The 21,036-nt window shown below is 37.9% G+C and overlaps 2 protein-coding genes across 4 annotated transcripts in view; one reads left to right on the top strand and one right to left on the bottom strand.

Moving 5' to 3' along the window:
* tmbim4 (transmembrane BAX inhibitor motif containing 4) overlaps positions 1-3,836 on the top strand; it is a 43,246-nt gene extending 39,410 nt beyond the window's left edge. Inside the window, exons 8-9 of one of the 2 annotated variants that reach the window (XR_010012451.1) lie at positions 3,159-3,348; positions 3,528-3,539. The gene's annotated coding sequence lies outside the window, so the exon portion shown is untranslated. Of the gene's footprint in view, positions 1-3,158 lie in introns of both variants that reach the window. The other variant, XR_010012449.1, reaches the window with a different exon arrangement.
* The window catches only part of wif1 (wnt inhibitory factor 1), a 31,222-nt gene that overhangs the window by 9,443 nt on the left and 743 nt on the right, over positions 1-21,036 (bottom strand). The window contains exons 2-9 of one of the 2 annotated variants that reach the window (XM_062995915.1): positions 20,136-20,243; positions 16,419-16,487; positions 15,513-15,655; positions 11,203-11,311; positions 10,963-11,103; positions 5,255-5,350; positions 2,474-2,569; positions 1,066-1,161 (exon numbers count right to left, since the gene is read on the bottom strand). In XM_062995915.1, the coding sequence (XP_062851985.1) occupies positions 1,066-1,161; positions 2,474-2,569; positions 5,255-5,350; positions 10,963-11,103; positions 11,203-11,311; positions 15,513-15,655; positions 16,419-16,455 (718 nt within the window). In that variant the 5' untranslated portion in view covers positions 16,456-16,487; positions 20,136-20,243. Of the gene's footprint in view, positions 1-1,065; positions 1,162-2,473; positions 2,570-5,254; positions 5,351-10,962; positions 11,104-11,202; positions 11,312-15,512; positions 15,656-16,418; positions 18,016-20,135; positions 20,244-21,036 lie in introns of those variants that run through there. The other variant, XM_062995905.1, reaches the window with a different exon arrangement.

Below are 21,036 nucleotides of genomic sequence, written 5' to 3'. Positions count from 1 at the left end.
CCACAACCTCCAGGTTGCCACTGTTGGGCCCCTGAGCAAGGCCCTCAACCCTCAATCGCTTTCATTGTACATGCTCTTGCAACTGTAAGTCGCTTTGAATAAAGGTGTCTGCTAAATGCCATTTATGTAATAAGAGATATCTAACAAGAGATAATTAATTCATTAGTTCATTTATTCAAGCATTTACGTATTTATTCACATTGGACCTGCAGCCTGTTACAGGAACACTATGGCAAAGCATATTCATCCTGCCAATATACAGTGCCAGTCTATCACAAGGCATCACACCCATGTTTACATTTATTTTCAACTGCTGGCAATGAAGTGTATGGGATGAATGATAATCCTCTATAATACTCTATAATGGTACATCCAATGCACAAAGTACCACAAAGGTCCATTTTTATGTGGTTTAAAAAGTTAATATGGAGGATTGATGTGTCAGAAAGACCTCAAACATCATGCTGGACCCCTCTCACCCGTCCCACCACCTCTTTGTGCTCCTGCCCTCAGGTAGGAGGCTGCAGAGCATCTGGGCCAGATCCTCCAAACTGTGCAACAGTTTCTTTCCTCAGGCCATTAGGGCAATGAACTCCCTCCACAAGCTGGATAAATATTCCTCCCGTCAGGAATTGAACGAAATGGAACTGAATGCATATGCACTTGACTCTTTTGATCCAGCACTTTCAAGATTTATCCAGCACTTTCTTATACCAGTGCGGCTCTTTGATTTGCTACTATGTTTTTAAATGTGTTAAATGTCTCCTGTATTCTATTTCCTTTCTTATAACCGACTGTTACACAGTGTGACTGATTGCTGACTGAGCATTATGATCTGTGAAGAAATGGTGTCTCGCTTCTGTATATGCTGAAGGTGTATGACGGAAGTGACAATAAACTAAACTAACTAACTAACTTTAGTGGTCTGTACACTTTAGAGCCCTGACCTCAACCCCATTAAACGATTGGATGAATTGCAACATTTTTCCAATTTAGTCCTGAATACCCAAATTTTTAGGTAAGCAATATTGATAAATGGAGTTATAAGAGCTTGATTGTACTTACTTAGTTCACAGAGGCTACCCTCAAACCCAGCAGGGCAAATACACTTTCCAGGATGGAAACAAGTTCCTCCGTTCAAGCATGTGGTGGTGCAGTTAGCTGCAAACAGAATGGCACAAGAATAAGACACAGTACACAAAAGCATTAAAAAAACATACATTATTGAAGTGAGGATAGAAGAAGAAGAAGAACGCCATTATTTGTCATTTATACATATACAGGTATACAGTACAACAAAATTCTCTCTTCGCATATCCTAGCTTGTTTTTAGGGTCAGAGTGCAGGGTCAGCCATTGTACGGCACCCCTGGAGTAGAGAGGATTAAGGGCCTTGCTCAAGGGCCCAACAGTAGCTGCATGGTAAAGCTGGGATTTGAACTCTCTACCTTTTTTAGTTGCTAGCCCAAAGCTCTACCCACTAGGCTACCACTGTCCCAGTGTAGTGTTTACTGTCCCAGTGTTTACTGTTAGAAAGAAAAAAAATAACTCCAAGGAAGGGCAGGACAGTGGTAACTCGAGGGTTACCGTACTGGACTAATAATCATAATCATAATGCTGGTTCAAGCCCCACCATTGCCAGGTTGGTATTGTTTGGCTCCTGAGCAAGGCCCTTAACCCTCAATTTCTCAAATTGTATATAGTGATAATTGTAAGTCGCTTTGGATGAAAGTGTCTCCTCAATGCCGCAAATGCAATCTTTCAATGATGCTATAGAAAAAGATAAAATGTTTAAATGCAAAAGATAGTGGATGGAGTGTCATGATCTGAGGCAGATCTACTGCTTCAAAGTCTGGATAGATTGCAATTATTAAAGAAACAATAAATAATAAATTAAATAAAAAATTCCACCAAGGAATTTCACAGCAGAGTGTCAGGGTGGTTGTCTGTTACCTAAAAAAAAGACAATGACCCAAAACACACAAGAAATTAAATGAGTCCAGAAATTGCTGTTGCATGACATGAGAGGACAGTTATTTCAAGAACTTGGATCCAAAATAAATTAAAAGGTTCTTCTAACAGTTCATTCCAAACTGTGCATACTTTGTCTTACAACATTGGGACAGTGGTAGCCTAGTGGGTAGGGCTTTGGGTTATCAACTGAAAGGTTGAGCATTCGAATGCAGCCACTGTTGGGCCCTTGAGAAAGGTCCTTAACCCTCTCTGCTCCAGGGGTGCCGTACGATGGCTGACCCTGCGCTCTGACCCCAACTTCCAAACAAGCTGGGATATGCGAAGAAAATTTTATTATTTATGTGTATAATGTATAAATGTTAAGAGTAATGTTAAGGTAATGTTTACCATGGAAGCACTTCTGTAAGTCGCTCTGGATAAGAGCGTCTGCTAAATGCCGAAAATGTAAATGTAAACGACAAATAAAGGCGTTCTATATGCATGAGTTAGGTGAAACATACCTTTCTCACAGCTGTTTCCATGATACCCAGGAGGACAAATACACATACCAGGACTCGTACACATTCCCCCATTCAAACATCTTGGTGAACACAAGGCTGAAAGATAGACACAAGTGAATTGACTCATTGGACCTAAAAGTTTTTAACAAGTGAAAGTGAACACTACAACGACTAATGGCCCGCTTATGTTAGCCTGGCATCCAAAGCGATGTATGTGGTGGTGTGCATCATGCCGCTACTGTCAGCTGGTGAACATACCAGCAGCCATACCCACTGCGCCAATCCCACTCCTCTCCTTGGAGGGCAATCTCTCCTCATCCCAAAGGGCAGAGGTAACCGATCTCTCTGATGTGTTCTTTACTCTGCTCGGAAAGTCCAACCTCAACAGCACTATTATCCCCATTTCAAAATGAATGGTGAAATCCGGTTCGGTGCGCAGTGTCTACATTTGACTTTTACCCAATGTCTTGCATAGGCAAGCTCTTGGAACAGTTGGGCATGGCTCACTTTTAAATAATGCAGGATTTAACCAAAGGCTATTTGCAGATTCACTTATCTCCTCATTTCACAAAGATGCGGTCCAGTGAACAGAACAGTGTCAACAGGAATTTGTGAAGGATAAGGCAGCTCTTTGTGGGGGCCCGCTACTTCACTCCCTAACTTTTCTCTCCCCTTTGTGCTGCAGGTGCAACGAACTGTTGGCTGTTTCGTCCCAGGAGGTGGAGGAGGAGGACAGATGCTGTACATTAGTAGAAAACTCTCGGCACAAGAGGCTAAGTACAGCACTATCAAAATAGTGCTTTGCCATCTAGTGGGTGGTCTTCACTCTCCAATAATACCTGCTTGTGTGCCTCCACTGCTGACATCTCGAGCTGGTAAGTTCGAATCTCAGCTCTGCCAACGGCTGGCCAGACACCTACACGGACAATGATTGGCTTGTCCGAGGGAGGGCCATTAGGCTTTCTCATAACAGCTGCAATAATGACCTCTGAGACTATGACCGCGTGACTCTACGTGCATGATACAGATCCCCATATGATCCCAACTTTTGCAGGTGAAAAGAAGTGGTCAGCTACTGCACACATGTCGGAGAGGCCGTGTGTTAGTTACAGCTCTCCTGAGCCAAGGTCTGGGACCTCGGGAAGGTCTGCATCAGTAGAGGTGAAAAATTGGGGAATGGTTACATGATACTGTCCAGAAAGTGCCAGAAAAGGCTTAATGACCTGTCCCATGTCCTGTCAGTGCATTTATTCAGAAACAGGTCTGCATAGAGGGTAAAAAAATGAATATTTAGGAGAAATTAAAAAACAAAAAAGAAACTTATTTGTCAAATAACAGAGGTATAATTTATCCATATTCCACAGTCACAAGTAATAAAGAACAATTTAAACAAAATTTAAATAATTTAATGTTAATTGTCAAATAAAATTTCATTTTTCTGCCACATTAAGAAACACTAGAGCTTAGTTTTGATAAATATACAAATTTTAATTTGTGTGTTGGTGAATGATTTTAAGCTGGTTTAATGGAAAGTAAAAGTAGAAACTTATTGATTCCTCAACAGTTAATATAAACATGAGGAAAAATGTGTAAATTGTCATTTGAAGTCAGGGGTTTAAGTCAAGAGTGTGCACACACTTAAAAGGGCCATGTATGCCATGACAGTTTGGGAAAGATAAGCACAGCAGCCTCTTAACCTATGCCAAAGTACAGCTCATGTGACTGTGGACAGTGTCACCCATGTTCCAGTCCTTTGACAGACCAGATTTTTGGTGCTTCTTGAATTATATCTGAGCATCAAACTAATTTTACCTCAGCAGAAGGTGACAGTTTTTTTTACTTAGCGCTGACAAGAAACCACAGTTTCTTACTTTTTATAAGTAGTGCCATCAAACTAGCCCTATTTACAGCACAGAGAAGTCACTAGATGTCTATCAGAATTACTAATGCGCACTTATACCACGGTGTTAAATAAAAGTTGCTGTGTGTATATTGTGACACAGCATATCATTTTTTAAAACCCCAAATAAGGTCATGAAAGAGCTACATTTAAATTGACATTTTTGGCATTTAGCAGACACTTTTATTCAAAGCGACTTACAGTACTGTGACAGTATTTTGTCTAAGCAATTGAAGGTTAAGAGTCTTGCTCAAGGGCCTAACAGTGACAACCTGGCAGTGATAAGGCTTGAACCAGTGACCTTTTGATTACTAGTCCAGTACCCTAACCGCTAGGCTACAACTGCCAATGCTAGAATTTGTTAAAAGTGTTCCAATCATTTACATTTTCAGCATTTAGCAGACGCCTTTATCCAAAGCGACTTACAGTACTGTGACAGTATACAGTCTGAGCAATTGAGGGTTAAGGGCCTTGCTCAAGGGCCCAACAGCAGCAACCTGGCAGTGGTGGGGATTGAACCAGTGACCCTTTGATTACTAGTCCAGTCCTTTAACTGCTAGGCTACAACTGCCCTGCCATCATTTATACACAGAAAATCTGTAGTTGCTGGAATAATAACAATCCAAACACTGTCAAGACACACATGTTCCTTAGTGGTGTATGCAAACATCTAACCTTAACTGTGGTTGTAGAATAAAGCACTCAAAGGTTTGAAATGATTGAAAAATAATGAACGTCAGGGAGGTTACAGCTTCTCTGTGTTTAATTAGGGCTTTCCTATAACAGCACACCTTATAATGCTATATCCCTAATTTAACAAATATAAAAACAATACCATTTTGCACTAGTATGTGCGGCAGGTTTTTAATAAACAGGGTTACCTTTTTCACAGTGTGTGCCAAAAAACCCATCCTGACACTCGCAGACGTGCCTCTCATTACAGTAGCCTCCATTCCTGCAGCCCCCAGGACACTTTGCTTCAGAGGGAAAGATGGGAGAAAAGAAAGGATGAGGGTTCTCAAGCCACTTCACTCTACTTCCTTCCAACACCACTTCAAGGAATACCACGGTCTTATATAGGTCAATGAATTAAATTAAACAGTGTTTGAAAAAAAGACAGGAATGCAAAGGCTTTGAGGAGAAACAACGTCAGCAGTAAGGTATTTACTACAGGCTTCATATCAGATTGCTCTATAGTTCTAGTTTCTTGTGCTGTTTCTGTAGGCCGTGTGGTCTGGTTACATTAAAAGCTCATTCAATAGGAACAAGTGCTGCTTCCAGACGTGTTACAAAAAAAAACAATTTCCTCTCTACGAGCAGTAGCAATGTCTGGAATATTTGCAACAGTTGACCGGCTGCCCTAAGGGGAATCTGGCACCCATACTCATCCCCTCCTACAGAAACAAAACAGACATGGAATATTTGTCTCATCGTCTTAAGAAACAAATTCTGTCTGAGTCTGGTAGGACTTCTTTTCCACACGCTGCTGCCGCACCCTCCGGCCAAAGACACAACAGGATCCCACAGACCACCAGACCAGAAGTTTAATGAGTAGGCTTAAGTGTACAAAATAGGCAAAAGTTTAATCAGTGTTTTTAGAATATGTGCACCCTAATAGGCTCTATGTGAGTCAGTCAGTAATGGCATATCTGAGCTGCGTTCTTTATATATATATATATATATATATATATATATATATATATATATATATATATATATATATATATATATATATATATATATACACACAGATCAGGCATAACATTATGATCACTTCCTTGTTTCTATCAGCTCCACTTACCATATAGGAGCACTTTGTAGTTCTACTGATACTGATCCATCTGTTTCTCTACATACTTTTTTAGCCTGCTTTCACCCTGTTCTTCAATGGTCAGGACCACTACAGAGTAGGTATTATTTGGGTGGTGGATCATTCTCAGCACTGCAGTGACACTGACATGGTGGTGGTGTGTTAGTGTGTGTTGTGCTGGTATGGGTGGATAAGACACAGCAATGCTGATGGAGTTTTTAAACACATCACTGTCACTGCTGGACTGAGAATAGTCCACCAACCAAAAATATCCAGCCAACAGCGCCCGTGGGCAGCGTCCTGTGACCACTGATGAAGGTCTAGAAGATGACCAACTCAAACAGCAGCAATAGATGAGCGATCGTCTCTGACTTTACATCTACAAGGTGGACCAACTAGGTAGGAGAGTCTAATAGAGTGGACAGTGAGTGAACACGGTATTTATAAACTCCAGCAGCGCTGCTGTGTCTGATCCACTCATACCAGCACAACACACACTAACACACCACCACCATGTCATTGTCACTACTGAGAATCATCCACCACCCAAATACCTGCTCTGTGGTGGTCCTGTGGGGGTCCTGACCATTGAAGAACAGGGTGAAAACAGGCTAAAAAGGTATGTAGAGAAACAGATGGACTACAGTCAGTAATTGTAGAACTACAAAGTGCTTCTATATGGTAAGTGGAGCTGATAAAATGGACAGTGAATGTAGAAACAAGGAGGTGGTTTTAATGTTATGGCTGATCGGTATATATATATGAACTCAATATTATATATTATTTAATGTAAACACATTTAATGCTGATTGATTCAGTATGTTGACCTTCATTGTTGAATGAGTTGTTAATGAGTTTACATTTAACAATGGTTTCGCGTCACCTAACTACTAAGATTCATGTAGACTCAGAGGTTTTCCATTATATGATTATTTTCATTTTACATTTATCTGACATATCAAATGTTCTTGTCAACGCTTTGCATTTCAGAGGCTTACAACTCAGAAATATGCCACAAGTGCAGCTCCCGACTAATCTCCTGCGTTTCGGTCATTAGGGCACCTTCAGCTGTCACTGATGAACGTGCTGCTTCCTCCCTACGGAGACTATAGCCAGATGGACCATTTGATCTGCGGCGTGTGTTGAAGGGGGTGTAAGGAATGCAGTACAAGGTGTGTGTTGAGGGGGGCATGGGCTGCAGCTGGCAGATTTCACATGACATCATGGGCCAGCAATGGCCTTTGTGTGTGAAACACAGTGAGAATCGTATCACATATCTCTTCTTTCCTCTCGTCAATTCCTCATAAGTTTTAGAGATGCTTCGGGAGAGGTACAGCATGGCCCTTTCATGCATTCTTCAAGCTCATTCTATACTTCCTATTGATCAAATACAGCAATGTACAACAGTTCACATTGCTGGCTAATAATGCAAACCACATGTTAAGAAGTCCTGTGCCTGACATAGCAGCAGTTTGACATGAGAGGATCAAGTGACTGTTTATATTGAGGTTTGAGGCCACAAACCACATCATCACCATCAGTCGTCTGTCATCAAAGAGCAACAGCTTCTGTCACACTCAAAGGCTTTAAGATTTTTCAGATCCAGATTTATATAAAGACATACAGATGTATAAAAGCAGACTGACACACAATGTTCAATGCTGTCTCACAGCTGGAAATTTCTAGGTCCCAACATTTATAAAATGAGATGGTTTAGGTTAGGGTTAGGGTTTCTTAAATTTCCTTCGAAATCAATAATGTATCTGTCTGTCTGTCTGTCTGTCTGTCTGTCTGTCTGTCTGTCTGTCTATCTATCTATCTATCTATCTATCTATCTATCTATCTATCTATCTATCTATCTATCTATCTATCTCTGTCTGTCTGTCTGTCTATCATCTGTCTATCCATCTATCTATCTGTCTGTCTGTCTGTCTGTCTGTCTGTCTGTCTGTCTGTCTATCATCTATCTATCTATCTATCTATCTATCTCTCTCTCTCTCTCTCTCTCTCTCTCTCTCTCTCTCTCTCTCTCTCTGTCTGTCTGTCTGTCTGTCTGTCTGTCTGTCTGTCTGTCTATCTATCTATCTATCTATCTATCTATCTATCTATCGTCTGTCTGTCTGTCTGTCTGTCTGTCTGTCTGTCTGTCTATCTATCTATCTATCTATCTATCTATCTATCTATCTATCTATCTATCTATCTGTCTGTCTATCTATTTATGTCTATCTGTCTGTCTGTCTGTCTGTCTGTCTGTCTATCTATTTATGTCTGTCTGTCTGTCTGTCTGTTTATGTCTGTCTGTCTGTCTGTCTGTCTGTCTGTCTGTCTGTCTGTCCGTCCGTCCGTCCGTCCGTCCGTCCGTTTGTCTAGTGCAGTGGGTGTACACTACACTAAATCCCTTTTATATGGACATTTTTTGAGAAGCAATTTAGCAGTAAGGCTCTACAGTAAATAGAGGTAAGATAGTAACGTCTTTAATTTTTATTTATTATACCTCTGCATACACCCACTTATATCCAGAAATACACACATAATGGCTCTAAATGTTGTACTCAATGTACAAACTATCAGGCAGTAGTATCTCAGCAGTTAAGGTACTGGAGTAGTAATTGGAAGTTCCCCACCACTGCCAGGTTGCTACTCTTGGGACTATGAGCCTTTCACCCTGAGAAATAATAGTATTCATTTAATTTCCTTTTTTTCATTTCCTTTTTTACCACTGCTTCATCGTGGTCAGGGTCGAGGCCTCCCCGTGATCACTGGCTGCAATGTTTTAACACACCCTGGACAGGATGCCAATTCATAGCGAGGGAGAAATCATGTTATTAAAATGATCATTTCTTCCGTTTTACAAAGTTGTTACAAAGAAATCAGCCTATTTTCTTACAAAGCTCCACAACTTTGTAATAACGTTCCTGCCTCTGTTCAGGACAAGTCTAGATTGAAAACATATTTATTTACTCAAACTAGGGATGTGTGGCTCCGGTCCTGGATGTCTGGTGTCTGGGTAGTCTGGTGCTCTCATGTTCATCAGTTTTGCTGCCGCTGCAGGTTGGCTTCTGGCTGCGCCTGATTTCTGACCTCTAGGGCTGAGCTGCCCACCCTGAATATAGACAAAGGCGCAGAGCTTGGGGATTCTTGGTCATAGAAACATGTGGTGATCAGGGATGTTGGGTTGCTGTCGTTCTGTCTCTCTTGTCCGATCACTCAGGTTTTTTTTTTTTTAATTATCTATTTTTTCCCACTTTTCCCCCCCAACTTTGATCCCCATTCTAATCGTGTCCAATTACCCTGATTGTGTCCTCTATACTGATTCAACCCTTTTGCCGCTGACTGAGGATGCCACTCAACTGGCACGCAGTCAGTACAGCCTGCATTTTTCACCTGCACCAGCCGAGTTCATACACCGAGAGACACTGCGCACGGAGGGTCACAACCCCCTCAATGTTATTCCTCAGCCCTGTGCAGGCGCCGTCAGTCAACCAGCAGGTGCCGCAGTTGTACCAGTTATGAGGACCTATGCTCCGACTCTACCCCTAAACCCCTGAACAGCCAAACGTTGTTCATACTGCCGCCCAACCCAGTCGGAAAGGTAGAGCTGAGTTTCGATACGATGCATCTAGAAACCCAACTCTGGTGAGCTAGCGTACTTTACTGCTGCGCCACCTGAGCGGCTCGATCACTCAGGTTTGATGACGGTGGGGGAGGTGGGCGCTGATGTCCTGTGAAAACCTTCATGACGTTGTTTCCTGCTAGCTCTCCCTTTCAGTTATGCTGTAATAATTAGGGGTGCCAGAGTCTCATGCTACTCTCTGCAAAACTGACATTTTAACTACATCTTCTGTTGTTTTACCCCGAGGATAAAGACTGTAAGTCAAGACTGCTGTGCCAACAATGCTGCTCCTGCTAGATGTGACGGACACCTGGTTTGTTTGCAAAACATGTCAATAACTCACTATGAACTTTATCACAGACAAATAATGAAGAAATCCAATTATTTTTTGCTAGTTATAACTTTTAGTTATAAAAGTTATGAATCTTATTTATTCAAATTATCTGCCAGGTCACCCAAGGAGGATGGTGGTCACTGTTGTGTCTGGTTCCTCTCAAGGTTTCTTCCTGTAATTTTAAGGGAGTTTTTCCCTGCCACTGTTGCCCTCGGCTTGCTCAACAGGGGTTTTTGGTCTGTAGGTCCTGGATTCTGTAAAGTTGCTTTGAGACAATGTTCAATGTAAAAAGCGCTGTACAAATAAAATTGACTTATTGCAGTTTTATTTACTTAAATAGCACAGATATGATCAATTAAGTTAAGTAGGGTGTTCATAGCTTATGGTTTTGGGACAGTTAGCCGTGCAAATCTATTTATTTACATTAAGAATGTAATTAAAAATGTTTAGAATGTGCTACAAAAAGTGAACTTTCAAACTTTACTATCTGCTGATGGTTATTTCGGGCTGCACCCAGAATTCATCAAGCCTTCATCAGGACAGGCAACAAGAAAATGACCTCACATTTACATACAGTATTTGGTGGAACTGGCCTTAGCAATGGCATCATTGCATGCTACGTTGCGTAATAAGTCGTTTCTGTTATCATTCCAGATGTTCCTCGATTTTGTGCAAAATGATATTAAACAAAATCTCTACGTTTAATTGGTTCCAGATTGTCAACAATCGTATTGGTTCCTGTTTTTGAATATGCAGTGGAACACGCCCTAAACTTTTAATGCTTGACTTTTTTTAATCAAGACCTTTGATTGAAAAAGGTGAAGGTTCTAACCTTTCTGGCAGGTTTTGAAGAAGATAGCATTAAGTGGAGTCCTAAGTACAATGTTTCCACCTCTGTCCATCACCAGGATAGTGACCTCAAATGCTGCCACCCCATCTTGGTCTCCTAGGCACGGGAAGCCTACTTGGACCACTGTGTAAACAAAACCGTGTTAAAATTTCATGTACCAGTCTTACAGTAGAGTATTACAGTATTTAAGTATTCTATGTGTGACATATTAGGTCTATTCACCTGAAGCTTTGTGTGGCACTGAGCCTAAGAGAGGGACGTTGACAACAGGGTCATCCATGATGTCTTTGTCAAACGAACGCAGACTCTGGAACTCATAGAAGTACTCTTCCTGCAGTGGTAAGAAAAACAGTCGTTGCTCTTTTTCCTATTTAAATAACAAAGGTTTTGCAAGCAGTTGAACTGTGGGCCCCCGGTGTCCTCTCGCTTCAGAAGGGCACTTGAGGCCAGTGATGGCACGATGAAAAGAGAGGTTACGGATTTGTAAATTTGATTACGCTGTGTAAATCATCATAACACAAGAGCCTAGATCTAGATGACTGAATAGACATTCTTGGTCCCTGTGTATATTTGTGAATCAGTTTATTTCCTTCAAAGGAAATAAACTAAATAAAATTCTCAAAGCTTTGAAAATTACACACTTGTCAGAGGGGCCGTGATGGCAAGGCAAAATGCACACGCCACAAAAAACGTCCCCAAAAGAGATGAAAGCAAAAGATGACCCCCTCTTTTCTTTCTCCTTTTTAGATTTCTGGAACACGGGTGGTGTTTGATGAAGGGAAAAATACACATGCCGTGTGGAGAGCTTAGCTAATCCTAATGTTGAATGGTAATAACCAACACAGATAACTCTCGCCGACAGCCTTTTATGCCGGAGGCCTTTGTTCTTAAGCCTCAGTGGCAGGCTTTGAAGTGCAGAGTAACAGAGCCCAGGAATGAGTGAACCTTCTCTGTTTTACTCGTTCTGTACCCCTCGTATTGTTTTCTCTTACTTAGTTTATTTTCCTTTCCCCTAATTAACTTTCATTCTTTTCTTTAGTGAGTTAACATGTCATTCATGGATTATGATCCTATAGTTTGTTCCTAATGGCGACAGCTGTAACACTTGTTAAAGCAGGATTCAAAAAAATGTAAGAGTTAAAACGAAATAGAACTTGTTTTTTTTTCCTTTTAGCCTTTTTACATAAACATACATAAAAACCAAACCATAAAATCAATGTGTACGGATGTACCATTCCAACCAGTGTGACCTAATTGCTAATAAACACATAGCAGATGGCAGCTTTTGTGGGAGAAACAAACATTAAATTACAAACTATAAAAACGACTTAAAAATAAAAATGTGCAAAGGGCTCTGTCAAAGGATGTCTGTGAAAGTGTGAGTTAAACCCACAAAAATACCTTAGTCATTCATAATTAGCCTTGCCTTTTGGGTGAATGGGGCATATTAAGCCCATGTGTAGAGAATCAGTGCCTTTTAAAGTGTGTGATCTGTCTAATGTCAAAAAGCTTTAATTGCTAGATTTAAGAGACTTGGACGAAGAATGTGGTAGCACAAAACAAACCCATTCTCTCTCTGAAATGTTTATGTGATGTCTAAATTAAAATGAGTCAAAGGTTTTAATACAATACATAAACACAGCAGACTCTTTATCCAAAGCAACTTACAATTGTGACCAAATAAAGTTCAAGCAATTGAGGGTTATGGACATTGCTCAGGTGCCCAACCTTGGCATCTTGGCGGAGGTTGGACTTGAAATAACAACTTTTAAATCACTAGTCCAGTACCTTAACCACAAGGCTACTACTGGTAAATTAAGTAATAAACAACACTTTGTAAAATACTACTTAATTTATCTAGGAAGCAAAGATATACAACACGGATAGTAATTGCCCCTTTAATCTAGTAACAGGTTGCATTACCATTCATAGCAATGAATACAACTGACCTGTTTCAATACTTTAATATTAGTATTTTACCTTGCAGGCACTTGGCTGGCACAGTGGTAAATTACACTGGCTTACTACTAATTGGGGTGTGTTATTGTATTGTGCCCAGTCATTCTGGGAACCACACCCACCAAGACTCTGACCAGGAAGAAGCAGTGGTCTTTATTTCTTTAAATGACATGCAATTTCACTTCACTGTAAAGGAGTTCTGACTCACTATGCTTTAATTAAGACAGACTGCAAGATTTTTCACCATAAACTGCTCATTTTAGGTCTTACCAAAGCATTCAAGGAAAATCCAGGGGATCTTTTGGGACGTTCTTAGGTAATTGTTGTGGAGCTTTTGCAGACGTGCCACTAGTATTTACTCACACTGTAGTTTGGTGAAGCCCAAGGGCTTATATATACATATATTTTTTTACAGTTGTGACATGCATGTTTAACCCTTTAATGGTCTCACCAAGAAAATAATGTTAAAAAAATTATTTCTTTGCATTTCTTAGTTTCTTCGGACTATGCCAACAACAAACAACTAATATTTTGTACTATTGCACACAGTATTTTTAATAAGCCTCTACCAAACAGTTGAGTCCAAGTTGAGTCTAGTCAAACCCGGGCCCTTATTGCTGTGCAGCGACCGAGCTACCCACTGTGCCACCTTGCCACCTAAAATTATTCAGCGTGCAAAAAATATAAACAATTACTAAGGCCACCAAAAGGGTGGTATTTACTTTTCCTTACCCTTTTCTTACTTTTGTCATGTAAATACCAGGTTACTTTACCTGTCATGATCTGCCATTTTCCACTCATGCAGGAATCAAATTACACTACAAAGATTTGTTATTTTTTACACAATTTGACTCCCCATGTCATAGAAATATATGTTTTGTTTTTTTGTTTTTCTTTTAAAAGAAGTGATGTCTGTATGTATAGTCTCCCCCCTAAAACCAAACCTGACCAAGCTGACCTCAAAACAGAAAAATAAATGATGGATGTTTGAAAGGTTATAAAAGAAAAGTGATTAGAATGATCTACATGGATAATACAGCCTACAAACATGCATATAATATCAAGCCCAACTTAGCACATTCTTATAATCAAAACAGACTGTACGTATGTGGAAATGTCTCCTAATTATTAAGTTCATATATTTCAGCTACACCCATTGCTAACAGTCATGTAAAATTAATTATTTAAAACAAATAATATGCCTGTAGCAACAATTTTAGGAAGGCCCTTTTCTATTTCTGCATGACTGTGGACCTGCAACTGCCAGGCACTTCAAACTGTGTCTTTAAGCTTTACCACAACAAAAACAGAAAAGAAATCGTACACTGCAATTTAGAAATTTAATGATTGAATTTCAGCAATATCACACTATAATACAATTGGTTAGTTAGTGCTTTATCAAATATTATTATTTTTATGCCATTTTTACAAGCTATTGTTAATTCACTTTCATACTGAATACTGAAGGTACAGTGTTTTGAAATATTCCACAATAAGTAGGCGACTTGGTAACAGATGAGGGAATCATAATTGGGTATAAAAGCAGGATCAAATGCAATAACTTTGTAGGAGCAAACTGATAAACGTGCTTGGTTGCTGGCTTAAATATTTTCTCACACATAATACTCTTTTTTGTGCTTGTAACATCTTAATTATTAAGGTTAATAATTTACTGATAGTGACCTAACAACTGTTCTATAGATTTAGATACAGAATTTGCAGATCTCATTTTAATAATTTTGACTTAATCATTTTTTTTAACGTGTAACTTCCATCCTTAACTTCCAATAATGTTTTGACGTTTCAGTAATGTAATAATTTTGAGGTTATCTGTCTTTATTATTTCATTTACTTTCTGCAGTACAGCAGTTTTACTGGCTACAAAACAGCATATTACCTTCACAGTGCTTGACAATAGGTACACTCCTGTTGGGTTGTAGACAAAAAACAGACAATCTAACCACACAAGGTTGTTGTATGCCAAATGTGTGATAAGCAACAAACATAATTTGCTCTACAATGTGCCTCTTTGAAACTAAGACTTCTTGCAAAGCGGCATCTAAGCATATGGCAATGTAAAGCTCACTTGATTGTAAACAGTGACACCTGTATTTCAGCAGAACCATGATCAGCTTTTGACCATGTGGACAAATTTCCTTTCAGCGTAATGTGACAACAATCCCAGAAGAACCACTGATTAGTGTACTTTGTACTAACGTAGAATCGTTTGTACCAATAATCTTTGAACCTGAAGTTGCCCAAAATGTCAAATTCTATGATCCACTTTTAAAGATCTGTACAAACCTTTCTAAGTATTTTTGGTCATGCTTGTGTCTCAGTCAAACTAGCCCAATTTCAGAAACAGCTACAGAGAAGCAGCAACTATAGTCAATCATAATCACAAGGAATAAGGAGGTCATGTCATAGAGTTAAATATAAGAACGTTCTTCATTGGTTCAACTTTATGTGTATTACTAAGCAAACATATATTATGTTGTTTTAGAAAACTCACAACAAACTTTACAAGAAGTCACAGAACGAGAACAGTATAAGGAATTAGTTGTATCTTGTACCTGATCATCAGTCACTTGCCAGGTGAAGTTCACATGGTGGATGTGAACGGGGATGGCGGGCATCCGCTGCTGGGCTTTTCTGAAGTCGTGAGTGAATGGAGCCATTTTTCCATCAGAAACAATCAAAATATCCTCCTCAAAACCTATAGAACATATAAACACTGGCATTTTTCCATTTTTCTTAATTAAAATTATAACTAACAATCCTTTAACCAGTTCATTCAAAAACACATAGATAATTTAGTTTGTATTGTTAAAGAAATGCAATATATAGTATTATGTTCTATACTGTTATGCACTAGTTTTGTTTTCTGTTTGAACCTCTTTATAAGCCATAAGAATTAGCCACTGAGTTATATGTTACATGAGACCTATTTAACAAAAAGCTCAAATAATTATTGGATTATTTTATTACATTTTATAAAACATGTATAAAACTAAAAACACTCAAAATATTTAACTGACGCACCTATTAAGTTGGGCAGTTTGGACATTTTATTTGATGTATTGTTTAAGACAGTATAACAATTATATGACTTACTTATCTGAAGTTTATGTAGTCTGTTTGTAATGTTCTAAAATGTAATGACATTCTAACTAGTACTAGTTACATTAGAGCCATACAAAATAAATTATCTAAATATAATGGATATAAACTAAACTAATTGTCCATCTCTAAATTTATCTCAGAAACAATCAAAATATCCTCCTCAAAACCTACAGAACATGTAAACACTGGCATTTTCCCATTTTCTAAACTGAATTATAATTAACAATCCTTTAACCAGTTCATTAAAAAACACATGTAGGTACTTAAGTTTGTATTGTTCAAGAAATGCAATATACAGTATAATGTTTTATAGTGTTATGGACTCAATACTGACTCCATGCCGTGTTCTAACTCACCTATTAATATTCTTGCTTGCCTGGCATCAATCCACATGTACAGACTTCTCTGCTCGGGGGCAGCATCGACTGCCAAACTCACAAAAAGTAGAAGAAAGTAGAATTTAAAATAAAGTTGAAATTCTGGCATCCTGATATCTATTCCTCCCGCTTTTTATACTGTGAATTACTTTAGTAGATCCTTTTTGTTAGATCTTGTATTTTAGGCGACCAGCTGTGCGTGTGGAGATGTCAGAATGAAATGCCGAGACGCATTGCAGCCTCTTACCTTAAATACAGCAGCTGTTGTAATACTCACCCTCACCAACAGGTGGCGGGACAGGGTACCAGAAAAGACACCATTTCTGTCTAATGTTTACACATAGGATTCTTTTTGATGTTTATACATATGCTTTATGTTTTGATCAAATTCTTAGCATTTTCCAAATCCAAATATATATTTTTGATAAATAAAAGCAATGAGGTCTGGAAAATATCACAACTCAGTGTATTGCAATTAAACCTCTGGTCGAATTAAGTTTTGTTGATTTTTTTAGGTGACACATCATCTAATGGGATGATAATTATTAAATGCACAAATACTCGTTTTTCTTTACCAAATATGACAAAGCTGTAAAACTAAACGATAAAATAATCAATGTGCACAGGTTATATGCCGTTTAACATTTTCTTATGCTCAACCTGTGCATTAAAAGGGAAGAATTAGTTTTGTTTTCTGTTTGAACCTCTTCATAAGGCATGTAAATGAGAATTAGCCATTGAGTTATATGTTATATGAGGCCTATTTAACAAAAAGCTTAAACAATCATTGGATTACAGTGGTACCTTGTAACTCAACGTTTACCTTAAACTCACCATATAAGATGAATCTGCATTAGTGTCAAATTACCCTGGAAGCATCCCCCTGTTATCTGAGTTTAGCTGGATTCCTCACTGTTTCACTTTTAAACTTGTCCTATAGCTTGGGGTTCTTAGAAATTGTAAGAATTAGCTTTAAAAAAAAAAAAAAAGTCTAAAATGCTTATCATTATAAAAAGCTTAATCGTGACTTAATGTATTAAAAGAACGACACAGGAACACTAAACTTTTCTTAATTATTACTGCTCATAAGTTCTCTACTAATGAAATTCCTCGCTTGTTTTAGTACAATAAGTCACGTTAAGCTTTGTGCACCAACACACTCTATAGAAAACAGCCAGTGCAACAGCTATTGTGCCGCATGTGAATGCGCCTTTACTGAACGGAATACGGTATTCCAAGTTCAAGCATTTCCACCATTAAGAAGCGTAAGGAAACAATAAAGAAGTAAAGTACAGGTTTTATTGTGTTTAACTGTTTTTCAATTGTATTTCAGTGTTTTTTTATATTATATTTGTGTTATTTTCAGTGTATAAGTGTCAAAAACAACCCCATTATTTTACATTAGCCTAAAATATATGCAGTTCCACGGGACCATGGAACACATTAACATACCTTGAAACTCAACGCCTTTTAAACTCAACGCCACTCCCAGAACCAACTGACGTTGAGTTTCAAGGTACCTCTGTATTGTATTACATTTTTATAAAATTTTAATATAAATGTAATGAAGATTTATAAAACTTAAAAACCCTTTCAAAATATTTTAAAGACCCACCTATTAAATTAAGTTGGGTGGTTTGGACATATAATTTAATGTACTGTTTTAGACAGTATTGCAATTATATAACTTATTTATCTGAACTTATATGTAGTCTGTTGGTAATGTTTTAAAATGTATTGACATTCTAAATATTAATTACCGGTAGTTCATTTAGTGCATTTTGAATTTTGAATGACAAAATTAAACATTAGAGCCATACAAAATGAATTATCTAAATAAGATGGATATCAACAACAAAACTAACTGCCTATCTCTAAATCTATCTAAGTAAATAAAATATTTATGATGCTAACAATACAGATACAAACATTTATCACTAATAACAGAAAAGTACAGTTACGATCAAAGGTTTACAAACACTTAGAGAGTAATGAGTGTATAGTCTTGAGATTTTAAAGGCAGCAACTGTCATTTTCTCATGGAACTAAATAACTAAAACACACTTTTCTTTTTAAATACTTGAAATGTATTAATTTAGTGGTGGAAAAATAAAGTGGTGCTCATAATAAAAGGGCTAGTTTGACTGCACATATTAGACTAAAAACTAACCATTACAGTAGGTACGCATCTCAGGAAGAAGATCATTTGGATTTTTTTATAACAAGCAATGCCTCTGGGAGCCATTCATAATCAACTTCAAGTTCTAAACTCAAATGTATCCAGGTGGTCAGAAGTATTAAAAGAACAACAAAACCTTATTTGAAGGTTGCAAGGCAAGAAGTCCCTGCTCTAAAAGTGGCATCTTAAAGTTCATCTCAAGTTAGTTAGTGATGACATGGACAAAGAAAAAGTATTTGAAGGAAACAAAAGATTATCAGTTATTTCACCACAGTAATAACCAGAGAAAATCAAAAGTGGGGCATTTAAACCCAACCACACTGGACAAAATCTGTATTTAAAGCATGAATTAAAAATAACTTAGTAGTATCATATTATAGTAGTCTTATATTTAGTAGTCTTATGTTATAATAAAAATCAAAGTAATCTCATAACTGTTTTCCTCATTGTTAATTTTTTTTTTCGTTAATTTTCGTTTCTTTGGATTTTTTTTTTCTATTTTCTTCTGTGTATAGAATGCCACAGATGTTCAGAAAGATTGCAGAACAGTTGCAAGTATTTTACTGCAAATTAAAAAAGGAAAATTAAACAGTAAAGACCTAAAAACTACAGGAATACAACCTGAAAATTACAACACATGGCAACACACACTCCATTCACAACTAGGGGCAATTTATTGCAGCTTTTGCTTGATTCTGAAGTAAAAGGAAATACAGAAATACAGTAGGTGCTGCACATTTTCATGATTCTTGAGGTCATAGGTTTGAACTGCTCACTGTTTGAGAGAAGTAACATGTGACGCTCTGGATTGTTTCGAATGTTCTACAACATATCCAATATGTGGGTTAATAGGACCGAATCTATTGCAATGTGCACTGCAATAGATTGGCGCCCTCTTTAGGGTGTTTTTGTAATTATGAAGAATACATAAATAAATACTGTATATACAGTAGATGAATGCAGTAAATTACGTCAAAATGAAACCCTACAATTACAAAGGACATATAATGAGAATAGCAGCAAAGTATGTGAAAATAAGATAATAGATAGAGATCAATAGATATTCACTTTTAGATAGTCACTTTGGATCTACCTGATCATAGTTTGGATACAAATAATTCAAGTCAAGTTAACAAATCCTCTACAAACAACACAGATGCATATATACAGTGGGGCCAAAAGTCTGAGACTAGTGAAAATGATTCTAATTAGATTTTTAATGCGATGTTTTCAATAAAACTAATATAATCAGCATAAAAATAAGTAGACAGTTGGGTCTTTGAAAAAACTGTATAAAGTAAAACATTTTCTTTGTATTTGGTATATCTCCTTTTTATTGAAATGACATTAAAGAAAGATTGGATTCACTAGTTCTATGTTTTGACCGTTCTGTATCGTTGCAGATCTGCTGTTGTCTCTGTGAACAAAGCTTTAAGCTTTATGCTTTTATGAGTAAAAGTTGGTTCTTTGAAAAAAAAAAAAGAATTAAAACTTTTTCTTTGTGTTTGGTATATTACCTTATTTGGTATATTCCCTTTTTGTTGAAATGACATTAATGCAAGATTGGATTCACTTGATCTAGGTTTGTGACCATTCTGTATCCTTGCAGATCTGCTGTTCTGTCTCTGTGAACAAAGCTTTATGTTTTGGTAATCAGCATAAAAATAAGTAGAAAGTTGGATCTTTGAAAAACCTGTATGAATTAAAACATTTTCTTTGTATTTGGTATATCACATTTTTTAATTGGATTCACTTGCTCTATAGGGACAGTGGTAGCCTAGTGGGTAGGGCATTGGGCTATCAACTTTTGAGAGTTCAAATCCCAGCTCTGCCATGCAGCCACTGTTGGGCCCTTGAGCAAGGCCCTTAACCCTCTTTGCTCCAGGGGCGCCATACAATCTCTGACCCCAGCTTCCAAACAAGCTGGGATATGCGAAGAAAGAATTTCATTGTACTGTACACCTGTATATGTATATTTACATTTACAGTTACAATATACAGTCTGAGCAATTGAGGGTTAAGGGCCTTGCTCAGGGGACCAACAGCAGCAACCTGGCAGTAGTGGGGCTTGAACCAGTGACCTTCTGATTACTAGTCCAGTACCTTAACTACTAGGCTATGACTATATGACAAATAGAGGCCTTCTATTCTATGTTCTGACTGTTCTGTATCTTTGCAGATCTGCTGTTCTGTCTCTGTGAACAAAGCTTTATGTTTTGTGGTACAAGGACTGGGTCACTTTGGATCTACCTGATCTTGGTTTGGATACAAGGAATTCAGTTTTGGCAAAGCATTTAATGCCATGCACAGGCCTCTTAGAAGTCTTCAGTTTAGTCATGATTTGTAGCAGAGAAAGCTCCTTCTTGCTTAGAACCTTTTGATATTTGATACATTCACTTAATTTTGATGGTAATTTTG

This window comes from Trichomycterus rosablanca, chromosome 1, assembly GCF_030014385.1.
Source record: "Trichomycterus rosablanca isolate fTriRos1 chromosome 1, fTriRos1.hap1, whole genome shotgun sequence".
Taxonomy (NCBI): Eukaryota; Metazoa; Chordata; class Actinopteri; order Siluriformes; family Trichomycteridae; genus Trichomycterus; species Trichomycterus rosablanca.
The sequence above is the reverse complement of the archived record's forward strand: the minus strand, read 5'-3'. Positions and strand labels throughout refer to the sequence as shown.